Source organism: Berghia stephanieae, chromosome 2, assembly GCF_034508935.2.
Source record: "Berghia stephanieae isolate SIO BIC M18660-M18661 chromosome 2, UCSD_Bste_1.3, whole genome shotgun sequence".
Taxonomy (NCBI): Eukaryota; Metazoa; Mollusca; class Gastropoda; order Nudibranchia; family Aeolidiidae; genus Berghia; species Berghia stephanieae.
Window position 1 is genome coordinate 110,177,523 of NC_088361.1, and position 19,863 is coordinate 110,197,385.

Consider the following 19,863-nt stretch of genomic DNA (forward strand, 5'->3'; position numbering starts at 1 on the left):
TTTCAATAATGTATTGTTTAAAAATTTGGTCTAAAATTTTGCTTCGAAAGTTCAATAGGAATTTTGCCAAAATTGGCATCAATATTTTATGTATTGAAGGAACGAATTGATGTCACTCAGCTATTTTTTGGGTTGTTTATTTTTTTTTTTTACAACAATTTTGGTGATAAGTTCTCACTAAATTATATGAATGAGTCTAGAAGGTTACACATAGTTTTGTGTGCTTGTAAGTTATATCCGGCTGGCGAATGTTGCGAGTACTTTACCTAAACGCATAGCATCAATATTTACCAATTAAATGTGCAATAATGACAGGTGTGGGGTTGGATAACTTACTTCAATGGGGACACCGATGGGTAAGACGCCACCTTGGGTACTGGTCTGGTACATCTGGTTGTATGGGCTGGGCATGTACTAGGGATGGAAAGGAGAAGAAGTCAGTATCGATACTGCGGTAGAAATTCCTTTTCAAATCTATCGCATCAAAAACACGTACATATGGTGAAGAAAATTTTATGCATTTTCTGTTTATTTTGATGAAGTTAAATCAGAAAGATTGACAACTCTTATTTTCTGAAATGAGATTCATGTTATGTGATAGAAGTAAGGACCCCCAGTGTCATGTAATCTAAAAGGGGGAATTTTTTTAAATAACCAAATATGAACAAAAAGCAAAAGATAACACACACACACACACACACACACACACACACTCCGGTCATACACAAAGAAAAGAAAACAAATGGGGAAAAACCCTTTAAAATGTCAGAAACAAAAACAAAATAAATAAAAACCAAAACCAAAAAAAAAAAAAACAAAAAACAAAAAAAAAACCCCAAAAAATCCCCCCCCCCCCAAAAAAAAACCCCAAAAAAAAAAAAAAAAAAAAAAACAACAAAGCAAAAAAAAAAAAAAAAAAACCAAACAAAAAATAAACAACAAAAACAACAGAAAACAAAGTAAACAACCCCCCCCCCCCAAAAAAAAACAAAAAAAAACAAAAAACAAAACAAAACAAAACAAAAAAAAACAACAAAAAAAACAAAACAAAACAAAAAAAAAAAAAAAAAACAATTATAAAACCAAAGAAAAAAAATCTAAATTGAGCTTTAATCTTACACAATGTTCACGTGATGTGCTCTAACTCCAAGTAAGTGTGTAAGTGTGTATTGCGAGGGGGGCTAAGACAAGCGCAATATTTAACACGTGTAGGGCGAGGTGGCATTATTTTGATTTTTTAAAAAGTTTTAAAGAGACAATGTTGTTACTGGTCAGGGAGTTCTCGTTTTGACACAAACCCGGGAACTAAAGGTGCCAGGCCAAATGGTAAGTCAATCGATGACAAGGAAGCAAAAGAGCGGTTTAAAAAGGTTTTTTTTTTTTTTTTTTTTTTTTTTTTTTAAAGGGTTTTACGGCGCTTGCAACACATTTAGGTTATATCAGCGCCAGTAAAAAGGAAGAAAATGGGAAAGTAAAAAGTTCTAGAATTACAATTGAAGCATCCAAGAGAAAGTAAGACATAGGGGAACTGGGAACAAATAGGGATCAGATGTAGATTCGAAGAGCACACTATCAAAGTACTTAGTTTGAGACCACCTATAAGTCTCATCCGGACACAAGAACAAAATCCAACAAAGAGGAACACACTCAAATGCTTACACTATACGTATAACTCCTAATGTAAATTATAATTAGCCTATAGATAGTTCGAAGATGACGTCACTCAGGTCTTTGTTATTGTATTTTGCCATCCCCGTTTATGAGTAATGCTCACTGAACTGTATTAACTTGACTATAAACGTTCATGGATACACACAGCTTTGTGTGTTGGTCCGTTATACTTCCGGATGGCAATGTTATGAGCTTCTTAGCCAAGCGCATACTATCTATAAGGTGAACGATATAGATAGTTCGAAGATGACGTCACTCAGGTCTTTGTTATTGATAGATAGTTCGAAGATGACGTCACTCAGGTCTTTGTTATTGTTTTTTGCCATCCGCGTTTATGAGTAATGCTCACTGAACTGTATTAACTTGACTATAAACGTTCATGGATACACACAGCTTTGTGTGTTGGTCCGTTATACTTCCGGATGGCAATGTTATGAGCTTCTTAGCCAAGCGCATACTATCTATAAGGTGAACGATATAGATAGTTCGAAGATGACGTCACTCAGGTCTTTGTTATTGTTTTTTGCCATCCGCGTTTATGAGTAATGCTCACTGAACTGAATTAACCCGACTATAAGGGTTCATGGATACACACGGTTTTGTGTGTTGGCCAGTTTTACTTCCGGATGGCAATGTTGTGAGTTTCTTAGCCAAGCGCATATTATCTATATGTTTCTCTCTTTGTAAAATATTGACGGGCTTTCTAGCTCGCGTTCCGGCTGTCCACAAGTAAATAAAAATAAATAAATAATAAAATTCCCTTTATTCATCCCACATGGGAAATTTGTTTTAAGGGTCTATTTCAAAGGAAGACTGGAATAACCCAGGCGTCAGCCGCAGTGCAACGCCGCAGAATGAGCTAGGGCGAGGTGATTTGCTTAATGCCACACGGCGCAGCGGGTATTCGAACTAGGTACATTTCGGGTACGAAGCAAAGACCGTTACCGTTGAGACACGCCACTGTTGTCCCCTGAAGGATCTTGTGCCAAATATTTAGGCTTATCGGCCGTTTGTCTGGATTTTAAGTGAGGTATTAATGCTATTTTCGGGGCATATCCTCAGAAGAAATGAAAATACACCATCTAGTAAAGCCATGAATACATTTTTCACCCCATCTGGAAACAAGAAATATAAAGGCAGATCACCCACGTCAATAGGATTCAATAGTCGTAACGTCACTTCCTTCCTAATGACGCATGGTAACTTAGTAACACTAGCTCTAAACTATCGGAACAATGGCGGACGCCCGTATGAAATATTTCTCCGGCGAGCATAAAAGCGTATCCAGAGGGGGAAAAAAACATAAATTTGATCATATTTTGACTTTTACACATTCTGATCACAAGGCATATGAAAAGGGAATGAAAAGTTCTAGCCAGCATGAAGAATGAAAAGTAATGATTTTCTTTGTTTAGAACCAAGATGGCCGCCGTTGCCGGGCGGCGTGACATCAGACTATTGAATCCAATTCACACTGTCCTGAAACACCTTCAAAATAACAAAAACATTAAAATGAAAGGAAGACCTCATGAATTTAACATCCACACTGTGGAAGGAATTGACACGTGATCATTAGTAGAGAGACAGCCGAGGCGTCCCGATCGGATGATTAGGAAGCGAAAGGCCTTAAATCTTAAATCAGTAAGTCAGTCATTAATGTTATTATTATTATTGGCTGAGTAAAGGTTTTGAGTCCGAAACGTTCGGTGTTTGGTAATTTGTATTAAAGTTTGTTCATTACTTTTTACAATAGAAAATTAAGCTGTTTGGTGTGAAGGTAGCTTGCTTACAATTGGATTCAGTAGTCTGATGTCACACGCCCGGTAACGGCGGCCATCTTGGTTCTAAACAAAGAAAATCATTACTTTTTATTTTTATTCTTCATGCTGGCTGGAACTTTTCATTCCCTTTTCATATGCCTTGTGATCAGAATGTGTAAAAGTCAAAACATGATCAAATTGATGGGTTTGTTTCCCTCTGGATACGCGTTTAAGCTCGCCAGAGAAATATTTCATACGGGCGTCCGCCATTGTTCCGATAGTTTAGAGCCAGTGTTACTAAGTTACCATACGTCATTAGGAAGGAAGTGACGTTACGACTGTTGAAGAGTATTTACAGAAAAGAAAGGTAATCCCACAGGGCCATTAGGCCCACGGAGCCGGAGTGTATCACGGTTTATATAGCGTGAAACGGACAATAGAAATTGCTTACTACCCTTTGGATAGGACGCTAGTCTATTGCAAAGTACCTTCCGCTAGATCTAATAAACCCAACTACCTAATCACTGCTGGGTAGACAGACATAGGGCTGCACCCATGAACGTAAAGGTCATCCAGATCTATGTCTGCACCCGGGATCGATCTTGCTTGTGAAGCGAGTGCTCTACCAACTGAGCTATCGGGACCCCAGTTTACAGTTTTTAAAAAATGAGTTTTATATAGCGCAATATCCACTAAACGTGCTCAAAGTGCTTTACAAGGGGTCCCTGGTCAACAGCAACATTTTAACACGTAGGACGGGACATGACGCCTGTTAGGCGATATTACAATTTTTCGGAAAAAGACAACGCTGTTAACGGCCAGGTACTCATTTTACACCTGAGTACGGTGAGAGAATGTGAGTAAAGAGCCTTTTCCAAGGACTCGACATGCGCCGAGCGCGAGGCTCGAACCCAGGACCTTCCGATCTGAAAGCGAATGTCATACCACTAGACCACATAGCCGCACGTAGGGGTACCTCAGGTAAAGAACAGGAAAACATCTGTGGCCTAATACTAATAAAAACATGTAAGACAGCTTGATATCTAGACCAACATTTAATTGTGTAAGATAAAAAACTGAACAAGTGTGTATGAAAGGGACCAGACAAGGCAAGAAAGAAAAATACACAAGAAAAAAAAAACATCCCAAAAAATACAGCATACACACTTGTTAAGTTCTTTAACTTTCACCGGTGCCTGCTCCTTAATTTCTTAATTTGATTGCTTCAACACTCGTGACGTCACTTCCCTCGTAATGACGCACAGTAACTTAGTAACTGGTTCTAAATTAAGCGGAAAAATGGCGGACGGCCTTATGAAATACTTCTCCATCGAGCATGAAAGTGTATCCAGAAGAGAAAAACATTATAAATCTGATCATGTTTTTACTTTTATACATTCTGATCACACACATGACATGTGAATAAGTTCTATCCAGCATGAAGAATAAAAAGTACCGATTTTCTTTGTTTAGAACCAAGCTGCTCGTTGCTGGGCGGATGTGACATCAGACTACTGAATCCAATTGTGCTCCTGTATGACAAGAATCACATATCTTGTCTTTTTTTTTTTTGTTTGTTGCTTTAGGTCTCTTCCAACACAATTGAGGTTATATGAGAGACCGCTGAAACAAAAAAACAAGCAATCTAACAAAAATAGTACAAATGTAAATCAAAATCATAACCTAAAGATATCATAAGCTAAATTATAAATAACCAAGAACAAACAGGCAGAAGATTTACAGAAAAAAAAATATCCCCTGTCAAAAATACAATCACAAACCAAAGAAGCAGGATAGGCTAGTAAAGAGAAGAAGAAACGACATCACTATCGGATCGTACACCCATGCGAACATCATAGGTATATGATTCAAGGGTGATGCTCCCATCCAACCACCCGCTATCTTGTCTTTAGTGAGACTACTTAAAACTGTTTCCTAACAAAGAAGATCCTTCCATGTTATGTGCGGATATGTGGTCTTGTGGTATGACACTCGCCCTAGGATTGGAAGGTCCTGGGTTCGAGTCTCGCTCTGAGCGATGCATAGTTGAGTCCTTGGGAAAGGCGCTTTACTCACATTCTCTCGTCGTACTCAGGTGCAAAATGAGTACCTGGCCGTTAACAGTGGTGCCTCTGTCTGAAAAATAAATGGGAGGCCTAATGTTATGAGTTGTTGTTGTCTTGGAACCCCTTTTAAATCCCATTGAGCACGTTTAGTGGATGTTGCGCTATATAATACTCAAAAGCTCAAGTTTTATGTGGTCTTTTATGACACTCGCCCTACTTTATAGTCTGGTTAATATAGTTTCGTGAGAATTACTCATAAAACACGGATGGCAACCTCCGCCCCCCCCCCCCCCCCCCAAAAAAAAAAAAAAAAAGAAAAAAAATTAACCCAAAAAAAAACAAAACCCCAAAACAATAACAAAGACCTGAGTGACGTCAACTTCGAACTCTCTATACTTAAAACTTTGGAACGTTTTTTTTTTTTTAAATCCTTCTTGGGGCAAGCTGTCCTGAAAATTAAAAGAGAATTCAATTCTATGCTGCGATCAGTACAAAGTACAGTGGAATCCGCATATAAAGTCAACACACTTAAAGTAAACTTCTGCTTGACGTCAAAACAAACCTCTTGTTGTACAAATTCTTCTGATCTGTATCTCGTGTTCCAATAATAATGGATAAAAGGTAACCTTGCTTAAATTAAAGTCGCCTAATTTTTCAGGACCGGTGGTGTTCGACTTAACAGGATTCTACTGTAATGTGCAAAATGAATGGAACCTGCGTCGAATATATATATATATATTTTTTAAAGGAGACAAAATACTAAATACGGAACATATCGGGCACAAAACCCTTCTTCAACAGTAGAGAAGTCTTAGCACATCTACTCAGGAAAATAATGTTGTTTTGAAATTCCAAGCACATTGGTCTATACTTGACCTATCAACGACAATGAAAATGAAAAAGCTCTATGACAGATAAAGATGATAAAGACCCAAAAAAAAAAAAAAAAACAGAAGAAAAAAATCCCAAAACAAAAAAACAAACGCACAAAAAACAAAAACAAACAAAATAAAAAAATAAATTTTTAAAAACCCAATCATTTTGGTCATAAAATGTTCACTTCATGCGAGATTGAATCAGACTTCGCTCGAACAAATGGCTTTTTTTTTGGATTCTCAGATAATTTAAGACTTTTTAGACAAGGTTGGGGTGATGTTATTCGAAATATGACCAAAATGAATAAATGTGGTACTTTTAAGGGTTTTACTGCGCTTGTCACGTGTTTAGGTCTTATCAGCGCAAGTAAAAAGGAAGAAAATGGGACAGTCAACCCACTAAAGAACTCCCAAGTAAAAGTAAGACAAATGAGAATTGGTTCAAATAGGGAACAGATGAAGATTCCTAGAGCATGCCATCAATGTAAGTTTGAGATCCCTCCCACTATAAATATGATTTGTCATTGGGCAACAGAAAGGTAATTCTCAGCGGCACTCAGTCTGTACGCCCAGTGTCCAACATGAGGACGTCAAGTCTCACACAAAAACTGACTGGCCGAATGATTACGCGGACGGATGGAGGTGAAATGGAAGCGCAAAAAAAAAAACAAAAAAAAAAAAAACAAACAAACATCACTGACAGACTTATGTAATTAAACTGCCATCCTTCAAGCAAATGATTTCAGCCAGAACCCGAATAAAACTAGGATACCCTATTAAAGACAAACCAGAATGCAGAGCAGAAAGAAACATTTCAAGGAGGTGGAGGTGAAGCCATCCTTCGGGCTCCAGCGTTTTCACTGTGACAATTACGAGATTTCTAGCCGGGCAGGCAGCTCAAGGTACACCAATCACAAACCCCAAGAAGATGCAAACCAAAGCAGCTTTAAAGTGTCCGCCTCCACTTAAGACAGTGAAAAGTCTTACATAGAACAGGCAAGGGCTCATCACTCTCGGATCGTTTTTAAAATTGTTATGATACTCTTGTTTGGGAACATCTCAAGAGACCTTCGGTATGTCTTCAACCATGGGCCTTTTCCCCTACACCAATCACAAACCCCAAGATGTAAAACAGCAGATTTAGAGTGTCCGCCTCCAATTAAGACAGAGCAAAGTCTCACATAGAACAAGCAAGGGCTCATCACTCTCAGATCATCTTTTAATGTTACGATAAACTTGTTTGGGAACATCTCAAAAGACATTCAGCAAAGCTGCCTAATTCAAATGTCCAAAATTCGTAGTTTCCAATGGAAAAAAGAAAAAGTCACTTTAAATAGCTTTAGAACTAAATAATTTACCCATAGGGTGATCCAAAAATGCTCTGAAGGCCTGAATATAGTTTATAAGGAACTGAACTTTCTTTTTCAACAAGATTTATTGAGTCGAAGAAGCGAATATTGTTCTGTTGTTCGTGGTACTAGACGGGTCTGCTTTAAGTATGTCTTCAACCTAGGGCCTTTTCTCCCACTAATTACTTTGGACAATTCAATAAAAATGCAGTTAATTTTCAAAATAATCAGAAATCGGAAGCTCTCTTGTTAGGTATAAAAAGAAAAAAGAAATTAAATCAATCGGCTGGTCGGGAATGACTCTTGATAAGTTCCCAAATGTTCCCCCTTGCAGTTGTATCAGACTCCAACAGTTTAGATATTAAGAGTGTATCTCTTACTCACATTGATTTCATGTCGTAAACTCTGATATCCCAATGATACTAAATCAGTTGTCGTCATGATCACAAAATAATAATAATAATAATAATAATAATAATAATAATAATAATAATAATAATAATAATAATAATAATAATAATAATAATAATAAAAAGTTAACACTGTTTGCTTTCTTTTCTTTAAAAGATTTATTTCCTTTCTTTTCACAAACAAAAAGTCACAGCATGCCTGTTATTTCTGCCACATCTCGATCACGTGACGAGATCTCAACATTCCAAGGCAAGAAACAATGTACATGAAAAACAAGGGGACAGGTTATTGTTTAAATTAAAAGCAGTTCTTTTTAAAACGACAAATAAATAAATAAAGCTAATCAGCCAATCGCATTCAAACATGAACGAAACTAAATACAAAATAATAAGTAGATATCGCAGCAAAATGACTCTGGAGCAACTCTTTAGAAACCCATTTTATTCAGTCAGCAATTTTTAAAACCCCCTTCGTAATTACAATTTAAGTAAAACAGAAAAATTTAAGAAAAACAACAAAACAAAAATATAAACACATTTTTAAAAACACACACACACATAGAAGCCTTCCCCTTGTTTTTCGTGTATGGACTTTTCTGACTCGCTCTTGTTTCATCATCACTCTTGCACCCAATTGTTTCAACAAAGCATCATTTGCATAACTGATATTAAAGATCCTTGTTTTCTAATTTAAAAATAAATTGACAACAGAGAAGCCAACCGTTATGTACCTACTTTGATCCATATCAATTTATTTCAGAACTCAAGCTTAATTAACAATTAATCTTGTCACTGTGTGGGCAATCAAAACAAATAGCGACCAAATTTGATTTTGTTTTTCCAGCAGATTATTGGTAAATGATCATAATCCTAGTTTGTTGTTACTCACTAGTGATGGTAAAAGTGTAAAAATAGAAAGAACAAAAACAAACAAAAATATATACCCACCATTGCTTAACTCTAAAACAATTTGGTATGTAACCCTATGATTCAATTATTTGAAGATCTGTTGCTTGCAGGTTATTATAGAGATGCCAACCTCGGGCATCAAAATTTGTAATTTGGGAGAAGAAAATGGTTAATTTCCAAAAATTAAAGTGTCATCCAGCACTGTCACCATTTTTGAGTACAAGTGAGAACCATTCACAGAACCGTAACGCTGTATAAATACAGGGGAAAAGGTGGCTAGCCAAACGTACGTAATTTTGGGAGGTTTTCGGTATAGATTTTAATTTTAAAATTTAATTTGTAATTTTCACAATGGTTAGCATCTCTGTGCAATCGCTTTAAAAACAAATAATTTGTGACTAAACTGAATGGTTTGTACAGAAATGAGAACATCCCAATTTTATGTCTTACTCTGTTGTTTCCACAACCGGTAAAATCGTCTGGCCTCCCTTCATAATCATACCAAATAAGACAAATTGAATGAATTTTTTTGGGTGAAAATTATTTTTTTTTGAGATATTATTTTTTTTAAAAATCTATTCAAAATAATTACACATATTATATAAAACAGACCTTTAATGTCACTCTGCAATGAACTTAGTTAAAACATTCATTGTTTGAACGAAAAAAAACAACAAAAAAACAAACAACAAAAATAATAAAACATTCCGTTTTGAAAAAAAAATATGGTAAAAATTTAAAGCAATGAGGTAAAAAAGAGAATTCATCATTAACGTATTCATTTTCCATCGACATGCAAGTCTACGTTGTATCAAATTTGATCTTTGCTTTTTATGCCAACGTCTTTCTCCCTCTTGAAAAAAAATGTGCAAGTTGAGGGAAAGACAATTCTTTATTTTTTTTTTTTTCGTTTTTTTTAAATCATTATGTCATTTTTATATTATCTTCATATATTTCATCAGAAAAATGGGCATTTATAAACATCATAAAATCATTCAATAATTCAATCACAAAATGCATTTTAAAAAATTGATAAAAAGGAAAAGAAAAATGAAAAACTCTAACCACGACACCCACCACCACAGATTAAAAAAAAAAAAAAAAACGATTCAAAGAAAAAGAAAAAACAAAAACAAAACTGTGGACCAAAAACATGAACTCACATTGAGGACCGACATATACAAACTTGCACATTCGCACATCGATAAACACATAAAAGCATGCAATCTAAAGTGGGAAGGAACAATTTCCATTATCAAAAACTTTCTAAACTTTCATGAAAATTGAAATAAACTGATCCAAATGAGTTATCAACACGGCCATGCAAAAATATCGTCAGTTTGGAATGTTAAAACAGGATCGTCATCGGCATCAACATTTCAGCAATCAAAGACTTCCTAAAAAACGACAAAACATCATGCACTAACTCACTAAATCCTTGCTCTTATCCTATGTCCATGCGACCACAATTTAGACGGATCAGTAGAAGGAAAAGCAAAATAAGATATGTACCGTACCAATGAGATTTGTCCAGTTTTGATATCAATTTGAAACATTTTAACATCTCCGTTTATAAAAACATTTTCAAGTCGTTTACATCTTGTTTTGAAATTAATGATATGCGTCCGCAAAGGAAAAAGACAAAGTACCCAACACGAAATCCATCAGATGACAATCAAAATGCAATAACTTATCATCAATTCACAAGCTAGCACTCACGCCACGCAAATACAAATCAATAATATCAACATCAAAAGCAGTACAACCAGGAAAATGAATGCTTAGTTTTCTTAAAGATATTCCTTTGTAGCTTCGTAAACTGAGAAGCTTTAAATAATGTTAAAGGACATCATGTTTGCATGTAAAATGAACATTACCATTTCATGAAACGAAATTTTGGTATAGTGTTAAATGACCGTACATCTCTTGCGGTAAAAGTTCAAGAGTTGCATTGTTTGCACGACTCACACTAGGAATAAATATACAACTAGTAAATATCAAACTAATTTATTAATAAATTCACATTTCCACCGACTTCAATCACACATAGTGTTATAAAGCAAGGGAATCGTCATTAAGTAGCTGTATGAATTTTTAAAAAATTACCTGTGAATGTGTCATGCTACTAGTTGGGATAACATAGGAATACGTGGTTAATTAAACTGATTTAAATTAAGTGTATTTAACGTTGTATATTATATTATATTTAATTTTTGTGGCTTCGAAGAGCTTCCAACGTGTTTTTTTTTTTTCTCTTTTCCATGCTGAATAAGTAAGTTTGTTTTATATAAGTATGTTGTGTAAAATAAGAGCAAAGAACAAAACTTCACCAAAAAAAAAAAACAAAACCAAAAAAAAAAAAAACCCTCACTGATAACTGATACACATGAGACAGTGGGCAAAATCCAGGTTTACCCACGTCCTAAGATAAGTATTGTAAAATTAAGCATTCACGGATTACAGTAGGAGTTCAACCAGTTAAATACGTGGAACAGGATTATTATAATAATAATATTGTTATAATTATTAATAAGAAACTATTTTCATTGTTATTATGACTGGTAAAGAGCTCAAAAGAACCAAAAAACAAAACAAGTTTTTTTTAAATATCCTGGAGTACACAACAAGTAATGAATGAAATGTTTGTTTTTCATTCTTGCAATTCAGCACCTGGGAGACTCGGCACACTAGTGTAAAAAAGTACGATGTGAAAAAGAAACACACACACAACAAAAAAATAAACAACACACTCATCCTTTCAATACCATAAGAAAAATGTCACCAAGAGAAAACAAAAACAAAATAAGAAAAGAAAACAAAAACAAAACAACAACAACAAGCAAACATAATATACCGCCATATTCAATACAATAATGTTCATGATTCTTTTTCATTGAAATAAAAAAAAGAGGTAACAACATCATATTTCAAACCACTTTGATGACAAATGTTATTCATTTTTTTTTTTAATTGAAATGATTCTATGTACAAAGATTGGTGAGGGGAGTGAAAGCAATCAGCTGTGTGCTCAAGGCAAAGATAAGGAAGGAAACAAAGGGACTTTGTGTGCCCGGTTCGGTTTATTATTATTTTTTTTTTAAATACACAAAGGTCAGCAGTAGGTCCACTTAATCACTTCACAGTAAAAAAAAAAAAAAAAAGAAAAAAAAAGAAAGAAAGAAAATAAAGAAAGAAAGCATGAAAGAAATAAAAAAGAGAGGAAGAGAAAAGGTGGGGGGAAAATATATCTGCATCTGTATATAAAATAAGGCAAAATAATGTATTTAAAAGAATCAAACCCCGTAATTAAGAACAGAAATAAAAACCCAACTTCACCTTCAAAGAAAAGCTCCTTATACCCACGATAAAAATATTACAAAATCCAAGCATGTTCGACATAACGTGAAATGATAGGAGTACCAATAAAGACTTTTGCATGAAGTAACGTGATGTCTATCTACACTGATTCATATATCAATCTTAAATACAGACGAGGAGGAAAAAAATATATATAATCGTCCGTTCCTTATCTGGTGATAATGATGATGATAATTTTTGAATAAAGCTTTGCCCTGCATCGGCGGAGATGATCCCTCTATAATATGACTATAAAACACGACAAGCAGGACCATCAAACACAATACAACTGGATTTTCACTGCATTTCTTTGGTTGAAAATGGAGTTTGCGGTAAGAGTAGGTTTAAAAATTAGAAATGAGCCTATTCAAAAATTGCTTTTTTTAAAAAAAATGGCCTGGCTGAATAATTAATGACGTTAAATGAATGTAATAAAAATAAAATTAAAAACAATTAATATTAATCATCATGGGGGAAAAAGTCCAAAGCTTCGGTAGTTACAGATTAAGTAAACCAAATTATAAAACAATGGTCAAAACATGCCCGAGTTAAAACAAAAATAATTTACACACAAAACACATAACAAAACCAATTGGTAAGGGGGAAAAAATATTTTAAACCACAGAAAATACTCGTGTAAATTACAAAATCAAAAAAAAAAGAAAGAAAAAAAATCCCACATCATCATAGTAAAAAAGAATAAGAATAATAACAATAAAGTAGCAAGCCAAATGGAAAATGGACGCGTACAAGATGCAATGAAATGATAAAGAAGACAAATGGTAAGTAATGCTTTATTTAATGTCTATAAATAAACAAATCGAATTGCCTGTGTGGGGGAAGAGGAGGTAAATCTACGATCCGGTATTTTTAAAATATCCGATGGCAGTAGAGGGTAGTGATAGTAATATATAGAATTGAATGGTATGCTCAAACATACAGAGAGATTTTATTACCCACCCCAAAAAATATTAACAATATAATAAAATAAATACACTTTCAAAAATAAGCTTGTAATTCTTCATAGTTTGTGAATCTTTTGACAAACAGATCTTTATAATGATATATAAGCTGAATATTGGCTAGTCTCATAAAGCTTGGGAACAAAAAACTCCCGATAAACTGGGGGACATGAAAAACAGTGAATGGCAGATTTTCGTTTTTTAATATTTCTTTGCTGGAGTCACCGGTAGTTTACTATAAGTTATGTTGGTATTTGACCATTGGTATGGAAATGACGACGTGTAAAATGGCATTGTGATGACCAAAAGACAAACATTATTTCGAAACAGTATTTAAGAAAAACAAAATTCAAAAATAAAAACCAAAATAATTCTCATTTCCAACTTTAAATATGACAGGCAAGCCATGTTCGGTTAGGTTGAATTCAACGATTCCATTAAAATAAATCGTAACTTTTAATTGGAGGAAAACTTGCTTTCTCGTAAAAACTAGCAAAATGTCGAAAAGTTGTAAAAACTGTTATAATAAATTTGTTTCTAATTTGGAATTATGTTTGTGTCGATCTCCAAATGTCTTTTGTTTTTGTTAAGGGGAGGGGGGGGGGGGGTGTAACATCTAGGACACAATAAGATTATAATATATAAAAAGACTTATAATAATGTTGGACCCTTGGAATTATAAAGCACATCAAAATTTATTCAATTGGGACAAAAACAGGAAAAGCAAATAAATAAAAACAAAGTTGTAACTGGCTGAATGAAAAGTTCCTACAAAATGACATCAACAATGCAAATATGTCAAAGAAAGAGAAATTAAAAGAGAGAAATAGAGAATGAAGTGGTAAACTAAAAACAATAGGCATTCGTTATCACACATTTTTTTTAAAAATGAATAAAAGAAATTCTTCAGAGATGCTGTTCTTACATAGAATCAGAGAGAAAAACTGAAAATTTTATTTCATTTTTAAAAATATTTCATTAATCAAAAGAACTTCTCGAATTTACATGCACAAAAACAATCCATATTTTCCGAGTTATGTACAACACGGTACAACACAGTGACAAAAAAATTCTTTGTAATGATTGGCATCTCTGAATTCTAATGGAAATTGGAAGAGACAACTGCAACGGCATGCGGGGAGCTGCCTACCGATGTGGAGGATAACTGTAGCTGACCCATCTGGGCTGTCAATTGTGGAATCATGGAAGAGTGATCTAGGGAACTACTCGAGATGGGATGACTGCTGTTGGAGATCATCTGCAGAACCAAAACAGACCCGTCATAACATTCTACAAATACGTTATAAGCCAGTTTCTCCTGAAAACCAAGCCTTGGCCTGGCAAAAAATCTTCTAAAAAGTAAAAATCTGAACAGGTCAGTATGGAGAAACGAGACAAATCTTATTTCTAAATTGATCTCTATATGACTGAAAGGGTTTTGCTGTTTCATTTCAAATTAAGACTACATTGAGGTGATGTGAAGAACGCCATATGAATATCTACATCACTGCAGGTCTATGTTAAAACATTCACAAGCAGATACTTATTTTTTAAAAGGCAGTTTTAAAATCTACACATTTCATCCCTGATGTCAACAATGCATACACAGTTTGTAAATCACTACAGGACTACTACGTGCAGTTAGGCAATCATGTCATCAACAATCCATTTTAATTTAATGACAAAAACATAAACAAAACGTCAGATCTCAGCATGAATGAGCATACCAAATTGGAAAGACAAAAAAAAAAAAAAAAAAAAGGAAAACAGGAGAATTTATAGACAGGTTTAATTTTAACGATAAAATAAAGGAAAAGCATTGAAGAATAAAACTGGAGGGCAAAGTATCAATTTTTTTTCCATTTCATCAGAACTATGAAAAGGTAACAATTGGTGTAAAACGCGAAACAATGAAAAAAGGGTCGATAAGTCAAATGCATGAATAATGACAATGGAAAAATGATGTATGAGTCACATTTCCAACAATACTAAAAAACAAAACAAAAAACAAACACTAAAAATGAATGCGTTAAGACGTTGCATAGCATCACGTTGAAAATTAGAAACATTCTCTTTTTTTTCTTTCAAAAATGTAAGAATGCATCAAAAATGGAAACATATAAATCATCATTATGACAAATACTAAGCAGTCAATATTATTTCAATTTATTTTTTAAAAAGAAGCTTTTGCGGGTTATTACTATACAACAACATTTTAAAAATCTTAGCAAATAATTATAAAATATTTCACTGGAAGAGTCAAAATATTTTCCAATTCAATTAGTGCACAGACAGACATAAGTGATAAAGGAAAATAACTTCTTAAACACGAAATCCGCCGCAGTAAATTGACAGGAAGGAAATTCATCCAAAAACATATATATTACGATTTATATCTTACATGAAAAGGCCATGACTAAAAAACTGGATATCTAGTGCTATATTTTATGGTCAAGTTCAAACCAGTTCTCCACAATCAGTCAAATCCTTCAAAGGGGAGATAAATGGAGGGATCACTAGCTGTTCATAATACACAGCTACGATGATCATTAGCAATGATTCTCTCCCTTGACCCAAACTATATAAAGCCTAGGGTCGCTCCCAAAACGGGAGTCCAACCGCCAAAACTACAAGGGTTCTGGCAATCACGGAGTTGACTACATCAATAAAGCAAAGCTCAGAGTTTTATTATTAATCTTTTAAATCGTGTATTCAATCCAACCAAATAGATAATATTTCCTCTTTTTGATACGAAACACGGAGGAATATGGCAATTCCGACAAACTAACTGGAAACCCCATTGCCTACTAACCAAGACTTGAGTGTATGAATGGAACTGTGAAAGTTGTAATTTTTTTGTTAAAAATCGAAACAATAGTTTTGAGGACTACGACATATTATATTATTTCTTTTAATCAGTATCAATATCATCTATCACAGATTATGGAAATAATTTCATGTATCTTTATTCTAAAAGTAGCATGTCAGACATAAACAATTATCAATAGAAATAAATACCATTTGTTTAAAAATTGGAAGAAACATTCATGTGCCCTGAATGATGATAATAATTATAATAGTACAATGATGGAAAACATCATGTGAAAAACTTCCCAAAACAAAACAAGACAATTCCCAATCATGTACAAGTCTTCTCTTATCTCATGATTATGAAAAAAAAAAAAAAACAGAAATGAAAGAAATGAAACGAAAAAAAAATGCATTCCAAGACCAGGGCTAATAAAATAAGGACATGACACCAAAAAAAAAAAAAAATAAAAATAACAAAAAAAGTTTTAAAAACAAAAAACAAAACAAAAATGATATAATTTTAAAAATACACATATCAATAACTGATCAGACGGAATAAGAAAGAGAATAAAAAACAAATAAGTTAACTTGTTACAAAAATAAATTAAAAAATTTCAGATTACAGAACTGAAATACCAACATGAACAAGTTTTAAGTTTGTTTTCTGGAAAAATGAAATGATAAAGCAAAACTGGACTTGAAAGCATCATGCATTAAAACACATACAAATGATCAGTTCTACACTTTCCTCGGGTTTTTTTTTTTTTAATTAAAAAAATTCAATCATAATCAACAAGTCTTGCAGCATCATAAAAAAAAAAAGTATTGCTTGCAAAAGACGCGTAGTAATAATTATAATGATAACATTAGAGGTGGTTGAAACGTCGCTGCTTGAAGACAACACACCACGCACTTGGGGGAGGTGAGTGTGGACCACAAGAGTAGACACAAGGTATGAGGTTGCTGCTGCGTAGTGGTGATGATGTAGTAGTAGAAGTAGTATTACAGTTGTAGCGGTACATGGTAAGACATGGTAGATGGCGCTACGAATGCAGTTGTTACGTCTGTTGTTACTGTGTTACATCAGCGCATTCGGATCCAACACAGCAGACACGTCGGGGTGTAGCGTGGCAGAAGGCAATATCTGCAGATTAGAGGAGACACCACACACGTGTTAGCCACAACACACCCACCCATCCTCACACGCCTACAACTAACTTTCTCATGGTGCCATACAAAACTTGAAATATCGAATTTGCTCAATTTTTGCATCATCTATTTGACCAACCAAAAGATTACATTGTCATTCTGATCAACAGCTGGAACCATCTTTTCATTTTTTAAAATGTTACTCCCACCCCTCTTCTTTCTTTCTGCTCTCCATATCTTGAACTTGAAAGATGGTTGGGACGGATTTGAACCCCCCCCCCCAAAAAAACAAAAACAAAACAACAAAAAACAAACCCCTTTTCTATTTTTAGAGTCAATACAATGTATTACATTGTCCAATTCAATGTTTATGGAACCACTGATTTGTATGGCATCATTTTAACATCGGAGTCCAAAAATGGACAGCATCAAGGGAAAGTGGGCGATTCCAAATAATGTGCTTTCAAGACTTACAAGTTCATTCAGTATCTCACATTTTAAAACATGTCCAAAACAGGTTTCCTCAGTACACAATGTCATTGTCACTCCCTCGTTTTAAACTCATTTCATCTTTAAACACAAACGATATTTTATTTAAAAAGAGGGTTTTTTTTTCAGGAAAAAAAAAACGGTATAGGAAACGTTGAGGAAAACATTTTCATGATATTATTATGGGATCGCCTACTTTCCCTTAAAACCAACCAAATGAAAATGAGATGAATATGGAAGGGCGGGGAATGAGATAGAGAGAGAGAAAAAAAAAAGTAAAGATAAAAGGAAAGGGAAAGATGAAGCGCCATGCAAAATTAGATCCCTGAATCAGATTTTTAAATCGTTTGCTGTTTGTATTTTAATCTTTACGTTTTTGTTTTAAAAAAAAAATACTTTTCACTGGTAGTTATGGTATGTAATCATTGAAACCGACAAATATCCACCTTACGAGGTAAATAACCAATAATTAAATAAATAAATAAATTCACTCACCCCACAAAACTTGTTCTGATAACTTTTTCAATGACTAGATAAGTTGTTTTTTTTTTTTTTTTTTTAAACATTAAATAATTTCGTCCATAGAATTTGATTCGCCCTTCCCCTCCCTCCTTTTTAATATTTTTAAAATCCCCTCAGCATTTCATTTTCATATCATGCACATCATACGAAGTAAAAACTGTTCAAATTAAAACTGAAATTGAATCATAACGTCAGACCAAATCAAATATCATGCACAATAATAGCCAAGATGCCCTCGCAATGCGTCAATGCATTTGTATGTCACAGAATTCATTCCAATCCACACACGGTCCAATGCTACAAGGAAGTCATCAATCTTCTCTGGTGTCATTGCGTGTCTTCTTTCAATGTCATGCAAATGAAGACATACTTTTTTTGTCACCCAAAAAGCAACGACGATGATGATGATGATGATGATGATAAAATAAATTCATGCAAACATTAATCTGATTTAGATACTGTCAGTTGAACATTTCAAATTTTAAAATTTATTTTACTTAAACCTTCTCTCTATCTCTCCCTCTATTTTAATAATGAAGTTATATTCAACAATACAACGTTTTTTTTCACTAACTTTGTAGAGTGTTTTAATCTTTGAAAGGCATAACATTCTAAAACTATTTATTTAGGTATCTATAATATGTGCTTAATATAGGTAGGTATAAGCGCTTCCGAGCACTTTTGGTTTAAAGGGGCGCTATAGAAATTACGCATTATATTATTATTATTATTATTATTATTATTGTTATCATTATTAATATTATTATTACTCATTATTATTATTATTATTATTATATTATTATTATTATTATTATTATTATTATTATTATTATTATTATATTGTTATTATTATTATTATTATTATTATTATTGTTATCATTATTAATATTATTATTACTCATATTTTTATTATTATTATTATTATTATTATTATTATTATTATTATTATTGTTATCATTATTAATATTATTATTACTCATTATTATATTATATTATTATTATTATTATTATTATTATTATTATTATATTGTTATCATTATTATTATTATTATTAATATTATTATTATTATTATTATTATTATTATTATTATTATTACTTATTTGTATATTGTATTCCATGTATGATATCAACGTCAAGTTGAGCTCCTAAATCTTGAATAACAGCTCTGAGCTGTTGATGTTGATGTTGATGTTGAACGAACCGCTTGAAGGGCTTGCATTAATTAATCAGTCAATAATTTGTACAATTTCATGTCAAGATTTTCAGACGAATTCAAACAATAATTTATATTTTCTTTTTTTTTGATTGTATGACGTACCGATTATTAATTTTGTTTTTATAGAGCCTGAAGCAGCAATAAATAAATAAATAAATAAATAAATAAATAGATGATGATGGTGATAATAATAATAATAATAATAGCAATAGAATAATAATAATAATAATAGCAATTGTAATAATAATAATAATAATGATAGTGATGATAATAATAATAATAATAATAATAATAATAATGATAGTGATGATAATAA

At 33.2% G+C, this 19,863-nt stretch overlaps 1 protein-coding gene across 1 annotated transcript in view; it reads right to left on the reverse strand.

Annotated features, from left to right (window-relative positions):
• The window catches only part of LOC144966225 (RNA-binding motif, single-stranded-interacting protein 2-like), a gene marked incomplete in the record, with an annotated part of 271,179 nt that overhangs the window by 10,899 nt on the left and 240,417 nt on the right, over window positions 1-19,863 (reverse strand). Inside the window, 2 exon segments of the mRNA XM_078902404.1 lie at window positions 337-414; window positions 14,510-14,617. Coding sequence (XP_078758530.1) covers window positions 337-414; window positions 14,510-14,617 — 186 coding nt within the window.